The 16,187-nt window shown below is 40.2% G+C and overlaps 1 protein-coding gene across 1 annotated transcript; it reads right to left on the bottom strand.

Annotated features, from left to right (window-relative positions):
• Positions 1-802: 802 nt before the first annotated feature.
• On the bottom strand, positions 803-7,692 carry G6pc2 (glucose-6-phosphatase catalytic subunit 2). The gene is given in 8 exon segments (XM_032902533.1): positions 803-866; positions 868-1,374; positions 1,844-1,882; positions 3,138-3,210; positions 3,213-3,248; positions 5,285-5,394; positions 6,129-6,328; positions 7,624-7,692. Coding segments are annotated over 8 exon segments (1,098 nt in total).
• Positions 7,693-16,187: the final 8,495 nt, after the last annotated feature.

Raw genomic sequence — 16,187 nt, 5'->3', positions numbered from 1 at the left:
GTTTATTGAAACATATACAGCCATTGCTGGCCTGGAAAAGACATTGTTCTCTGGGCATGAATGTGGCGTTTCAATGCTACTTCTGAAAAACAAAACAAAACAAAACAAAAACATGTCTTAGATGGCAATCATAGACTTTAAATACATACATTTGCTTGTATGCTTTTTTTTAACTCCTGAAAGAAAACAAGAAAGCAAGCAAGGAAGGAAGACAGACAGACAGGAAGGAAGGAAGGAAGGAAGGAAGGAAGGAAGGAAGGAAGGAAGGAAGGATTGTTATAGAGGTATGTATCAGAAACCTTGGGTTCCAACTCTGGTTAATAACTCCAGCGTTATTACAGCCAAGTTACTTGATCTGAACAAACCTCTATTTCCTCATTTGATACTTGAGAATTTTGAAAGACTTGACTCCTACAAGTAAAACATGGGGATGCTCCAGTGAAGATGGGTTTTGACTGTGGACACTTCCCACAAGAGACAGAAGAAGCCAGGCTTAAAATCGATAGAAACATCAGACCCTGGGGGTTTTGTTGAGAGCTAAATATTATGATTAAAAGGAGTCCTTCTGCTGACTGGAATGGTCAGCATCCAGCCCCTGTCAACTGTCTTTACATGGTCTATACCAACTCTATGTTGCCATATTGTCAGGTTTGTCAAGAAAACATGGACATGACTATTTCTGGTTAAATACTGTTATTTTTAAATGCCACTTGGAAAGTAGGCTAAACTTATTTCTGTGGGTGGAGCAGGAATGGAGGAATGCAGAAAGTAGGTAATCCTGGGACCACAGGGCACTGAAGCTCTATTTAATCCTCTTCTCACTGGGTCTCATTAACATGTGTACACAATAGGGAATTAGAGCCAGCGGTGAGTGGAATGGATGCACTTTTACAGAAAGACAACAGGTAAAATAAAAGTTCCATGTGAGTTGGGATCTTGATGAAGCAATAAAGTTGCATTGTGGTCAGTGAGGTCAGAGCACAGAGCAAGCGGAGGCACAGCTTGGCGCCATTTTTTTTTCCCTGGCAGCTCAGAAGGAACATTTCTGAGTTGATGGAGAAACCCAAGCCAAATAGGACCTGGAGGTTTCTCACAAGTCCAGCAAAAGGCATGCTGTCAATGCAGTCTGGGTTGGCACACCACTTTTTGGTGATGAACACAGACCACAACAGGGCAATACCAAGCAGTCTGAGAAGCAGGTAAAAGCTGAATGCAAACAGGAAGAGGAAGACCAATGTCTTCAGGTACACATTCAAGCTGACCACGTAGATTCCTGGAGTGTGTTCGAAGGCCCCGGCTACTAGCGTCCCTAGGGATTGGAACGAGATACTGGCATGAGCTTGTAACCCTGAGCCCTTCAGGCATCCCTTTACTCTGCACATGGGAGGGCTTTAGACACCCAAGCTCTAACAATTTCCTAAAGTGTTTTCAGACATAGTCTTTCAACTACCTACACTGGCCAAGAAGGATCAGTCAAAAATCAGAAACAGAGTGACAACTCATTTTGCAGGCAGACCACTAAGCAATACAAAGCTGCCACCAGGCGAGGTTAAACCATGCACTAAGATCTTAGATAGTTCAATCCGCGTATCTTGGCTGTGGGTTTCAGGGTCCTTATGAGGTCCCCAAAAAGAAGATGGAGGTGCAGTGCCTGACATGATGGGTGAACCACTTCACTTCAGTTACACATCAGAAAAGCCTGTCACACTATGCAGTTCTCCATTTACACACTACACCACTAAGAGAGACTGTGTCAGCATGTACACAGAGGCTCATTGAGACAGGTCTTACTAAATCACCGAAGCCCCCATGGTAGAATGTGTTAGTGGCTTGATTCAGCTACCTCTGAAACCAGAAAACTGATGACCAGGAGAGTCGGACGCTACAATGAGGCGAACAAAGCAGTGACATAACATGCCTGGGACTTCGATGGCCAGAAGAGGGTGTCAGATCCCCTGGAACTGATATTATGAACGGTGAGCCATCATGTGGGCTCTGGGCAGGGTCCATCGCAAGCTTCAGCAAGTGCATTTAACCACTGAGCCTTCTCTTCAGCCCCCACTCACTAAATTTTTACAAATGAAGAAAATATTGCCATTACAAACACCAAAAAGGAATAGGAATACTTTAGAATAATTTTTGAAGATTGTTAATTGGAGGGGAGAATGACCTACTCAGATTATTTCTTACATTCAAGACTACTCTTAAGGAATAGGACGTGTTTTCAATTCTTTATTTTAAAAGAAATTTTATATACTGGTATGGTTGTATGCCAGATTTAAGAAAAAAGATTGATGATTTTTTTTCTACAACTAAATTTTGGTCAGGCAGTCAACAATATAACATTTGAAGATTCCTAACAATACAACTTTATTTTTCTTTTAAAACTGCTCAGATTTTAATATTTTAAAAGATTTTTGCACATTTCTGCTTCTAATCAAAACCATGGCAAAGTTTATGGCAAAGTAATGTTTGGGATTACTTCATTACAAAGAATTTGAAAAAAAGAACAGAAGAAAAATCCCAGTTTCTGCAAATAGTGAGTTATCTTGAAGTTCTACATGCTTCTACACATTAAGAAATCTGTTAGCAGTAGGTCTAGCATTCAAATTTAATTTTGCCTCTAGAATGTTTTAATTAAAAAGACTGCATAGACTTTAACAGCCAGAATATATTTCGCTGATCTTAAAAGCATCGGATGTTCAAAGTAGGAAGCACAATTTTACTAAATAAATCGTGATGCATTTAAGAGCTATGATGATCCTTAAAAATTTAAGCTAATCTTAAGGCAAGAGAATGTGCATGCAAAAATGTTTTCTTATGCAACTCTAGATGACTTGTTTATGAGGTACCAAAATAATAATTGAATTTTGGAATCCCAAAGGCATATTTAGCAAGTCATTAATCAGATAAACATTTCCAACTCAATTATAAAAGTGGTAATAGCTGTGAGCTAATTAGAACATTATCTTAAAGCAGAATATTCATTTTCCACTCATTCTGCGACATGAGCTGTGAAAGAATAGAATAAGTACTTTTCATTGAAAAGCTGAAAATGTATTCAAATGAACGTTTACAAACGACCTCACATAGTCAACACTGTCTTGCCAATGCTTCAGAAGCTGGAGCAAGCTGACCTGTGCAGAGTGTTAGAGGACTCGTCCATCCAGCTGACAGTGTAGTTTAAGGCGGCTGTTACCATGACATCTAGACACATGATGAGCCCATTGCGAGGCCAGATGGACTTCCTGTATTGAGCATCATTTGTTCAAAAGGTGATTAATTGTCAGGATCACAGATGAGACACTAGGATTGTGTATTTGTCATGAAAATTACAAACAAACAAACCCATACATTATATGTACTGTATAGAAGTAGATAAAAATAAGAAAAACTGAGTCAATTTGAGACTCAAGTTCACCATTTCAAAAACACTTTAAAAAAAAAAAGAAAGGAAGAAACAGAGCGAAAACTGCTAGACATATCTATTTCCCCTGTTGGTCCCCAGAGTGACCTACTCTCGACCATTTATTATATGGATAATAATGGTTAGAGTTAAGATGTGATTTCTCCAGACAATTCCATTGTGATATAATGGGACCACAAGAAGTTCTGATTATCATGAACTTACAATGTATATAATCAGCCATAACTTTATGTAATTCTACCTAACTTACTTAATGAAAATGCTTTCTATGTGAAACACACACACACACACACACACACACACACACACACACACCATTCTACAGAGTTTCAAGCTGATTGAATTCTGCAAATCAATATATTCAGTATAATGATTTAAGAATGTGGGCAGTTGCACGCAAATCTAACACAATCGTATTCATCCTTCATATGTTGTTTTCAATTGACAAGCAAATTAAAGTACTTATCCTGGATCTTGAATCAATGTATTTTCCTTCAGCTGACAGGCTGTCATTGTTCTGCCTGTGGTTTACTGATTGACTTACAAACAACTGCTGTGTATATGCAGAAAGCAGAATGTGCGTATTGTGGCGACTGCAGCTTTGCCAACGAGAATTCAATCTACAAAGATACTGAAAGGAGGAAGGGGATCTTGACAAAACCCACCTGCTCTCAGGCCTTTCCTAGTGCCAGAACAGAGGCCTTTTCTACACTGCTAGTTTTACTTTTAACCACTTAGACGTGACACATAACTTTTCACCTAGTAGAAAATTAAATACCAGACTATCTTGGAAAACAAAGGACCGGTCCCTTGTTAAACATAAAATTCACTGTAGGAATTCTCACAAGATGGAACAGACGCTCAGAAGTTTTAGGATAAAGCAAACGACCATTTCAGCCACCTCCCAGCTTGTTCATTGATCCACCCATCTACTTACTTATCTCATTCTAAATGTGAAATACATTTAATCCTCGGCTGATAGGACATACAGTCTGATCAGCCATATATTTAAAGAATTAACTGTGGTATTATAAATGTTGTGAAAGATATATGTATACTTTTATGGAAGCAAAGGAAGGTATTCAGAAAATTCATTAGGAGCACATGCATTTAAGCACATGTTTCAAAGGACTGTCTAATAGCACAAATTTTACAACTACGATGTAGCATAAGGCAACTCTTTCACATACGTTAAAGCATATGCGTTGTCCCATATATATGGATATACATAAACTTTTTACTCTCTTAAAGTTGACTTCTACAATATAGACGTTATACTTAGTACACAGGGTCTTGTAAGTTAAAAAAAAAAAAAAGAGCCTAGGAAGCCCTACTAACATGATACACAATCAAGGGTGAAAAAGAAAAACAGATGTTAGCAGCTGTGTTTCCTGGCAGTGGAAGGAGATCTTTGCCTTTCTTATATGACATCTGTCTTTTCCTTATTTATGAGATTCTCAGAAGAGCCATGGTCATGAGGCAACTGAGCAGCAAACAGATCAATGTTTCTAGAATCTTAATGTAGTTCTTTGGGAATTTGTTCTAGCTTATTGTTTTTTTTTTTTAAATTTGTTTTCATACCCAACCATTATATCTCTCTAAAACAATAAATACCCAAATATAAAATATAAAAGAACACTTTGGGAAGTGTTCTTTCCACTTAGTCTTTCACAAGTAAGAATATAGAATTTGGTAATTCGTAAAATTTCTTTCCTTCCTCATTAGCAATTTTTTCAATAAATTTTTAAATCTTCACCCATGACACTTTCCTTGAGATCCTAAATATCACATGATTATAGAATGCTAATCATTTATAAGCACTCACTTCAATAAAGTGAAGCTTCTTTAATTGCTTACCTGGACCTGTATCACTTGGAGTAGGAAACTGCTCAAGACGTGGACTTGAATGATTTGGGTAAATCTCAGTTTCTTGGATCCACCAGTAAGGACGATGGCCAAACAATATCCTGTGAACAAACAAATATGAATTTCATATGTACTTAAATACAGCAGTTGGCTAAGTGGAGACTTGCAATTCTTTTTAAGAAAAAAAAAAACACCTCAAGTAAAAAGTCAAGGGACAAAGCTCATAATTAAAACACCCTTAGGGCTGGAGAGATGGCTCAGCAGTTAAGAGCACTGACTGCTCTTCCAGAGGTCCTGAGTTCAAATCCCAGCAACCATATGGTGGCTCGCAACCATCTGTAATGGGATCCGATGCCCTCTTCTGGTGTGTCTGAAGACAGCTACAATGTACTTATAAATAAATAAATCTTTAAAAAAAAAACAAACAAAAAACACCCTTAAATAACTTGAGTTCTGGTCTCTCATCATGAGAGAGCATGGCAGTCTCTGGGGTTTGGGAACACTTGTTTCCGGTAACCAGGGAAGTCCTGTGGGTGCTTTGGGTACTTAGATTGGAACTATCAAAATGGAACTTAGAACTACTAATCTCATTACTGTGCTGCTAACTTCCTGGTTAATCATAGCATTTGTATTATATGTGAAATTACTTACAATTCAAAGTATATGTTTCTATGCTCTTTGTAAGTTCTGCTTAAGAATCTGGTGTTTCAAGGTATCCAGTTTCTTTGGAAGATATTCCAAGTCAAAGTACATGAACCTGAAACTTGATCACTGAGCTAAATTTACAAATTTAAGAATACATTTTAGGAAAGATAAAACAAAACAGAAGTCTTACCATTTAAATATAAGATTGAACCAGTCCCCTACAACCACTACCCATATCATCTTAGTTCCAACAGTCTGATTCAACTGAAACCAAAGTGGGAAGTAAATAGAAAAGATATTTCGGGGGTCTCCAACATTGGATATAAAATTTAGAAAACCATAGTAAGCCCGGTAATCTTTCTGCAGATGCTGGATGATGAGACTCCACTCCTATGAGGAAATCCATATTGATGTAGTTCTAAGCATGAAGCAGGAGGAACTGCAGGGCTCCGAGTCCGGTTGTCTTTTTAGGGTCCCCTTGGGCTGCGTCGAGCCATTACTGTGACATGTGATGCTGACCATCCGTGGAGCAAGCATGATGGCCCTCCAGCCCCGAAAAGTTCATATGCTTATGACTTTAATTGGTGGAAAAGAGGTTCAGTACATGCTGATCTGGGGCAATTTGGGGGAACTTGGAGAGAAGCCCAATGGATTTCCTCTGCATCCTCCCCTTGTATAAATAGTTAGATCGCGTTTGCTTGTAATTTTTCACACAGTTCATTTCCCTCAAGGGCAGACATTAGCAATCTCTATGCTTGGCTAGTAGACTACACGAATAATTATTCTATGTCAAATAAGCCTCAAAGCTGTGCATTTTAATTTCAGTGAGACTGTGGCTTTCTGGCTCTTCTACTGGGTCTTTCAGGAAAACGATAGAGTGAATTTTTTCATTTAAAATTTTAGTATCATTTGACAGATTATTTTCTGAACATAGGTTTCAAAAATCAAACTCCTGGATAGATCTTCACTACCAAAGAATGACAGGATGTATATGGAACAGAGAAGAGGATACAGGGGAGTGCATGAACTCAGGGTGCAAATGTGTTGTTTATGTTTTTTGACTGTGGGGCAAAAAAACAAAACAAAACAAAACAACACACACACACACAAACAGACTTCCTTGACTTACTTTGATAATAGGAATATGTTAGTACTGAACTGATATTTTTATTGTCATTGCTATTATGATATATGTATGTATGTATGTATGTATGTATGTATGATTGTATGTATGTATGTGCTTATCCGTGTGCAGATAGTATAGCATATTTGTAGAGTCAGAGGACAACTTTCAGGAGTCAGTTCTCACTCCAGGGATATCCTTGGATACTCCAGGTTATCAAGCTTGTGGAGCAAGTACTTTCACCACAGAGAGTCATCTCCCTGGTTCTATATCGTTTTTAACTGACAAGAGAATACAGTTGACTGGTTTGGAAAACTGCACTTGTGATAAAGACAGAAATCAACTACAAAGGGCTTCTCATCAGTCAGGAATTGCCAACCATTTGTTTTGTTGGTAAGTGTTCATGAGAAGTAAGTAAGGAGCATCCAAACACAGAGATTGGGGTGAAGAGGGTGCAGCATGGAGACATAGGTGCCACAGTCAGTGTGAGAAGCTGCTTGGTTGCAGAGTTGGTCAGGAGTCCATTAAACCCCTCCACATGCTGAAGGTACAGCTATGATACGTTTCTCATCCGTCCATTCAGACACTTGTCTTTGCTTCTCACAGCCTCCTTTACTGAAACGGTCTTCATGGGCTACAGCCGTCACTGGAAAGCTCTTCTAGAGTTGCCCTATGATTCTATAGCAGTGGCTCTCCACGTTCCTAAATGCTGTGACCGTTTAATACAGTTCCTCATCTTGTGGTGATGCCCAATAATAAAATTATTTAGTTGCTACTTCAAAACTGTAATTTTGCTACTGCTATGAATCTGCATGTAAATATCTGATATATGACCCCCCCCCCAAAGGGGTTGAGACTCACAGGTTGTGAACCACGGCTTCTGCAGTATCAGTGCTATGGGGCATGCATTCCTAATGGTGCCTTGCTTGTCGTGCGCCCAATGTCCCGCCAGCAAGAAGGACGCGCGGCAACAGGATTCTTCTGCGAACAAGCCTTTACTGTGTTACAGCTCTCTTAGTGCTACAGCTCTCTTGAACAGGGACCCCGAGCAGCAAAGTCGCTCGACTTATATACACAACAGTATGCTAATTAACTCTCAGGGATTGGTGGGGCATGGATCACCCCACTACTTGTCCTCCAGGGATTGGCAGAGAATGAATCACCCCATTAGCATATTAACGGTCAACTGACACCTGGTGCAAAAACCACACATGTGCAGTACCGTTGTTCACCACTGGAGGGCGCCCTACATCTCATTATCGTATGGCCGCCCTAGCAAGGGGACAAGCCTGCACATGCGCAGTAAGTTGTCGACGTCCAGACAAGGCTGGATGTCGGCGCCATCTTTGTTTCGCCGCGCCGCTCTCTACACTTGCTGACTTCTGTTGTTTCCCCAGGAACAAATGGATCAACTGGCTATTAAAATGTTTCAGGGCACTTTACAGTGAGCATAGGTCTTTTGATAAGGAGAAAATGGGAGGAAATTGCCCTGTTTCTAAGATACATGGATGTAGTAGAATTGTTCTTAAGTGGCAATTAGACAGCTAAGGCTACCTTGGGCAATGACCTTGCCTCATTGTCCCAGATCTACTGTATTCTTGGGGGTGGAATCAGGGCATTGGTCATATAAAAATATTCCGAGTGATTCCAATGTAGAATCCAGGCTTAGAATGACTGAGCTCAAACAAGGCACATCTGGCATCTGCCTTGACCAGCCAAAGTCTATGCTTCGGGCTTTTTGTTTGGCACATTCAGGTTCTCTAATTTCCATAATTTCTTTAATGAGCCATGAGCAAGGACATAACTTCCTTTTATTCTTCTTCTAAGAAGTGTTTGAGCTACATAATTCATGATATTCATTTTCTTCAGAAGTGTCTTGTCCTTAAATCAGGGTGTAAATGATATCAAATACATTCCGTCTTTAAAAATTAAAGCTCGTGCTCACTCAACACTTTGGCGTCTATGAGCTGTGATGGCGTTGACTGCGCAGTGGCTCTTCATCTTAGGGAGTTAATTTAGACAGACTGTGTCTCAGAGGGCTCCAGTCCTGTACATTATAGCATAATTAACTGAAGCAAAAGGGATCTCAATGTTCTTTTCCCTTTAATACAATCTGCTAGATCTTCTTATTCCATTATCGTTTGCTGAGTTTTTTCATGTCCTGGCTCAGTGCACTTTCTCACCAGTCTGGGACATTCTTTCTAGGGCATCATATTCCTTTGCTGAGGCTACCAGGAGACTAGCAGACTCGGTGGCTAAAATAGCATACATTTATTTTCTCTTCATCACAGGAAGTAGAAGTCTATGATAAGGTTGTCAACATGGTTCTAGTTTCTGCTGTGGCCCCACCTTGACCTGTGGATGTCTGTCTTCCGTGTGTCTTTAGCTGGTGTCCCTCTGACCCTGTTGTCCCCATCCTAGTCTTGTCCCTCCTTTCCTTTCCTGTCTTTGTGTTTCTCTTATTTTCTCCCCACCTTTTTCTCCCCTCTGTCTTGCTCCTATTTCACATTAATTGTGGGTTAGATGTCTGTTCGTCGCTGATATTGATATTTGAGACAGAGTCCCACATGATCTAGGTTGACCTTCAATCTCCAATTCCGGGATTATAGGTATACCCCACCCCATCTGGCATTTTCTGGGTCTTCAAATCAGTCATTATCTCTACACTTTCTAGCCAAGGAGCAAAGGCATCTCTAAGATAGCCGCAACAAACATGAATTGTCCAATATTGTACTCAGAAATCAGGCCAAGGCCTATGAGATAGCTCAACAGCTATGAACAGTAGCTGGCAGGCCTGGCAACCTGAATTCAAGCTCAGGAACCTACATGGCAGATAGAGAGACGTGACTCCTCCCTGTGACATGCAATATATATATATATATATATATATATATATATATATATATATATATATATATATACAAACACAAATTCTCCTACACAAAGCAAAGAGTATGCAAAAGTCCACAGTCAAGGACCATTCCCTTAAGCATCAGTCCACTCTCTTCTTGGATAGAGATAGAGATCTCTGCTTGACTTCTCTAAACTTCCAACCACCAGAGTTCAGCTATGACAGAAAAGCATTTTTATGTGGAGAAAAAAATCTTTCTTAGTATGTGGTTTGGGTCCAATCGTGGCCAAATCTTTTCCATCACTAGGCAACCCTTCATCTGCAATTTATTTAGAGGTCACCCAAGTTCCCCAAATCACATTCAAAATGTTTGCCTCTATGCATATTTCTTTGAAGGTCACAGCTTTTGAAGATTATCGATGGAACCTCTGACCCAAGCAAATTAAGTACAGCATGAAGTTCACTGGCATCCCCTGAACTGTCCATGTGCTACTCCTAGGATCCCTGCTTTCCGGTTTCCTTGGAGACCACTTCAGTACTCAGTTCTCCCAGCATGACTCTCTGGGGGTAATGACTTCCTTACTCTTCTTAATGACTGTGTGGGTGTGTTTTCTTCACTAATGTAGCCAGTCTCAAAACCCTGTACTGTTGCCCTGTTTAGATGTTAGTCCTAGTAATTGATTACTTTCAGTTCACTCCAGAATGTTCTCATTCTGGTTTATTTAAACTTTCCCCGGGTTTTAAGTAAATCCTGCTTGTTTTAGAACGCAACATGGAAGCCACAGGGTAGAATTCTTTCAGTATGTTTTGCCATTGCAAATATTTAAAAAAAAAAACCACAAGGTATAGTCTTATTATAAAATGAACTATTGGTTTCTGAATTATAGTGCCTGCTACAATTCAACACCGTTTAGACATGTTTTGCTTTGGCTAGTACTGCCCATATCTTGGCAGCAAACAAAAATAGACCTTTAATGTCTTCATGGCCATTAGCCTTCTAACAAACTTATCTACCTTTTTTAAAATAAATCATATTTGAGAGCTCTCCAGTGTCACCTTGCAGTCTAAGTGGATTTATTCCAGACTCCTAGAGTTTAAGCTCTAGTGAGTTTTAGAAAATAATTACCTTACCCCCATTCTGGCTCACATCCCAGGAACACTGGCATTCTATAATGACACTATTATAAATTATCTTGCCACAGCTTTCAGGGACCCCCATCCATTAGTCTCATTATGAATTCTTCCCTAGAAATGATCATGACCTATACATCCCTAAGCTGGTATTGGATCACAGGTTTCTCCCTAGGACTAGTGCTAGTCCTTTTTTTTTTCTTGGTGGAGCTAAGGTGTTACGTAGCTGAATTCCTGTTACAGATGGCCAAGAGAGAACTTTGTGTAACAAAGTAGTCTCCAAGTTTAGTTTGCACCCTGCTCACCTGGAGGCCATGCTAAAATGAAGGTCCTAGGAACCGGTTTCCAGAGTCTTAGATTTAGCTGGAATCCAGCGGACCTTCAAGTTGACATGATAGTACTGGGTGATAAGCCTTAGTTTTGGGAAGTACTGATAGACGGTTTTGATTTTCACCCGTCCTGGCTAGGATAAAAGTGGATCATACTGTAAGAGTCACAGTCTAGTAGAGGGTGTGAGATATTTGCATAATTAACAGTGCTGTGCCCTTAGGCTTGAACAGAGAGAGGAAATGGAACAGAACAAGGGCAGATAATAACTTTAAGTCTGTGGCTTGGAGCTTAGGAAGTTTCATGGGAAGAAACAACACCTAGACCAGGCTTCCATATGTAAATAGTTATAAATGGGAGTGCCGGGCGGACAGGGCGAAGACATTTCAGAACACGGTGTAGATAATACTACTGTGCTTAACTATCTGCGTTCATTAACTAGTGCACTGCATTTAAAAGCTGTAAAATGAAACCACCAGGTTTCTTCTTTTCTCTCCCTCCTTTTCTTCATTGAGACCAATCTCACATTATAGCTCAGATTGGCCTGGAGCTCACTAAACCTATGTCCACCTCAAACTCAGGGTGGTCTTTCCTCCTCAGCCTCCTGAATACTGAAAACAAGAACCACCCCACCTGGCTTCAAGTGACCACTTTTCACATCGATGTGCATTTAAAAACTCCCACCCCAAACGGTCCATTTCGTTGCAGTAGTACTGGCTTGAGAAGCCGTGACTCACACATGTCGGGCACTCTACCTCTGAATTCCACTCTGAGTTAAGCCGATTCTTCTCTTCCTCCTCTTCCAAGACACAGGATTGTGTTGTGGTGTCAAACTCACAGCAATCCTGCCTCGTTCTTCTTCATACCGGTCCCTAGGAACAGATGCAACCCACCATGTTGACCAGCAGTCAACTTCTGAGAGAAAGCAGAAGAGTGGCTGCCCGTGCCCAGGGAGGGAGAGTGCAATTTACTCTTCAGTGGACTTGGACTTTGAGGGAAACTCCAAGGTGAAAACAGTTGTAAGGTATTAATAACGGAAGTGGCAGCCCAATAGTTAGCACAGTATCAGTACTACGATGCTTAAAAGAAGTTAAGGTTATAAATAGTATGCGTTATACATAGTTTAACACAATTTCCAAAACCAGGGTTTTTTTGTTTGTTTGTTTTTGTTTTTGTTTTTGTTTTTGTTTTTGTTTTTTTTTTTGGCACTGAACATTTTTCTGAGTATTGAGAGAAGCTCTGTCTTTCCTCCCTCTAACAGTCTGATGTTGTTCGTTATCTTTCTAATTTCTTTTTTTATGTTTTACAACTTTATTGAGTAACTTGCGAGTGAAATCGTTTTTAATACCCAATTCAGTGGTCTTTAGCAAATTTATAGAGTTGTAATCAATCACATAACCTAGATTTAGAGCATATCTGTCACCTAGCAAAAGTCATCTATGTGTCCTTTGACAGTCAGTAGCTGCTGTTCCTGGTCCCCCACAACTGCCAACTGTTTTCTGTGCAGATCTTCCTCTTCTGATAATGCCCTATAAACACAATCACGGAATACATGTTCCTTAGCATCTAGCTTACTTCGTGCAGCGTATGGTTTTTTAGGAAGTCCCCCTCTGCCAAGAATAAAGTTTGCTGTGAGCTTTTCATTCAATTTCCAGTGCCCTGAAATTATTATTTTTATAACCTTCAATGTTTCTTTTGTAAGAGAGATTTCTTTTTTTTTTTTTTAAGATTTATTTATTTATTTTATGTACACTGTAGCTGTCTTCAGACACACCAGAAGAGGGCATCAGATCCCATTACAGATGGTTGTGAGTCACCATGTGGTTGTCTGGAATTGAACTCAGGACCTCTGGAAGAGCAGTCGGTGCTCTTAACCACTGAGCCATCTCTCCATCGGGAGAATTCTTAATGGCTTCAGAAAACTCTTCCTTTTGTTTACTTTTTAACACAGAAGATAAGTCTAGTGAAATTGTGTGTGTGTGTGTGTGTGTGTGCCTGTGTGTGTGTATGTGTGTGCGTGTTGAGACAGGGTCTCGCTAGGTAATACCGGCTAACCTGGAAATCATTATATAGACCAGGCTGGATTTGAACTCACAAAGATCCCCCTGTCCCTGCCTCCTAAGTGCTAGATTACAGGCATGTGACATGATGCCAGGTGGCAATAAGTTCATTCAGAACATCATGACTGTATTTGTATTCTGTTGGTTCTATTCTTCTGGAGAACCCGACTGACTCATCCACTGAGCAAGGCTTCTTCAAATTGCTCCACAGAAACACCTCCAGACTGGAAGACATAATATGTTTTTCCTCATCTCCCAAATAAACCCAACCTGGGTCACAGAGCACATATATTCCAGAGAAGGCAGTGCTCAGTTTGACACATAACAGAGTCACAACAAATCCTACTTGGGTTGAAACGAATGGCATATGAATATAGATATAAAGATGATGATGGTGTTTGTAGGTGGTGACAGAAGAGACTCAGAAAGCTATTTTCTGGGGTGGGAGGCAGGGTGGGGGCTGGCAAGCATATTTTCTCTACACAGTGTTTCAGATTATATATAAAAAATTGACAATTGCAATTTTTTTCTTACACCTTAGTTGAAAAGGAGTCTTGACAAAAAGTCAGTGGTCATGGCTAGGTGTAATAGAGTACACGTGTAATGTCAAGCACTCAGGAGGCTGAAGCATGAGGGTTACAGGTTCAAGGTCAGCCTGAGCAACATGGTAAAACCGTCTTAAAATTGCAAGGCAGGAAGGGGTTGGGGATATGGGGTAGAGTGCATGCTTAGAACTTGCTAGGACCTAGGTCCAAAATTGAACAAAAATAGAAAGAGAGGGGACGAGAGGGTTGTAGGAAGGAAGGGAGGGAAAGAGATATGAAAGTTAGCCCAGAGTACATAGTAAGATAAAACAAGGACCTCCCTAACTCAACCTCCCTAACTCCCACCCCTTCAGAGAAAGCATGCACATTCTAAGGGTCAGTTCCTCTGAAACTTTATATTGCTAAAGGCAATTTTTTTCTCAGTCCAAAGTCCATGAACATCTAGAATCATCACTTGGTGGCCACAGTAAGACCAGAGTAAAGGTGAGCAGAAACAGGGCTTCAGTTAGCGCCCTGCCTTGAATCTTAACTCAACGGGAAACCCAGGAAACCCATCATTACTCACTGAGCTGAAGAGCTAAGATGTCCAAAATACAAAACGGAAGGTAAAATGCTACCAGATATCTAAGACGGGAAGTTATTGCATCATAAGCATTAAAAATTAAAGGTTCTTCACAGCAAACTATGTCTAATTTTTAAAATCTTTAAAAGAAATTCATATATATGTATATCTATATATATACACACACACACACACACACACAATTGTGTTTGTCAGTCTGATGAGATACTTCAGTGGTTAAGAACAGTGAGTGCACTTCCAAGGACCTGGGTTCAAGTCCAAGCACCCACATAGTGACTCACTACCATTCATAACTCCAGTTCCGGGGGATCTGATGTCCTCTTCTGACAGCCAAGGACATTAGGTACTCACATGGCACACAAGCAAAACATCTGCACACATAAAATGAACAAATAAGTAAAAATTGCGTTTGTTCAGGAGCAGCTTGGGTTTGTTCATGTGAGCGTGGGTGCCCATGGAGTCACTTGGGTGCTGGGAACCCAATCCATGTCTTCTGCAGAAGCGGTATGTGCTTTCTAGCCTCCTAGATGACCAAATTTGTTAATCATGGCCCCAGAAAAGAAACTGAGTATCAGACATACTGTGGTGTCCTAAATGATAAGGACAAGGATGATAACTTGTCCTGATTTCCTAAGTCTTGATTTTTAGTTCTTGGGGAATAAAACAGCCAAAATCTGGTAGCTCAATCTTATAGTTGGTGTTGGAATGCTTAAAGGCAATCAAAGAAAACAGCAGTGCGGTCTACAAGCGGAGGCTCATTTCCAGAAACAATCATCATGATCAAAGATGAAAATAACAATAAATTGGTTTTGTAAAAAATACTGACCATCCCTAGTCCCCTTTCTTTAGAGGGCATATTCTCAATTTCCTATCTTTCTCAGTTTTACAAAGAAGGATGCATGTAGCATCTGTTTCACCTGTGAGGTTTTCTTCTAACAAGTCCTGGTTTAAAATCTTTACTTTTTTACATTATGTGGTTTATTTTTTTTAATTATGCATTTGATAACTTGGTGTCTCCCGATCTGTCTATCTTCATGGAGCATGGGTTACTTTGGTAGTGTTCTGGTCCCATTCAGTGTGACGTTCTGCAGAATCCAGGAGCATTCTTTTAGCTGTAGGTCTTAACATCAACATCTGAGGGACTGGCCATGTGGCTCAAGGAATTCGATTGCCAATGGCTCGCAGTTGTTCCAGGGGATGCCCCTTTCTGTAAACCCACACAAACATAAAAATTTAAATAAGTAAAATGCTCACGATAAAGCAATGTTAGAAAAGCTTGGGAAATTCAAACAGTAAGTTTGGGTAGTTTGTTAACTTTGAGGATGCTTCTGCCTAATCAATCATAACCGGAGTCTGTTCAGGAGGATTTTCCGTCATTTCCAAAATAAAATGGGTGCAAGAAAGAGGGTTGTATACGACATAAAAGAAGAATGCAGTTAAGTTTCAGTTTTTACATATTTCTTCGTTCTGCGGCAAGCGCTTTTTGCTATTTCACAACAGACCGAGTCCGACTCTGTCTCATCAAAGAACTACGAATCCCAGAAGGCCCCGCTCCATATTTGTCCGCGAGAATTCCGCAGATGGCTTTCAACAACTCCTCCCACGGAGAGTCTGCGCTGTCAGCCAATC

This window comes from Rattus rattus, chromosome 5 (genome assembly GCF_011064425.1).
Source record: "Rattus rattus isolate New Zealand chromosome 5, Rrattus_CSIRO_v1, whole genome shotgun sequence".
NCBI lineage: Eukaryota > Metazoa > Chordata > Mammalia > Rodentia > Muridae > Rattus > Rattus rattus.
This window is presented reverse-complemented; position numbering and strand designations above follow the sequence as displayed.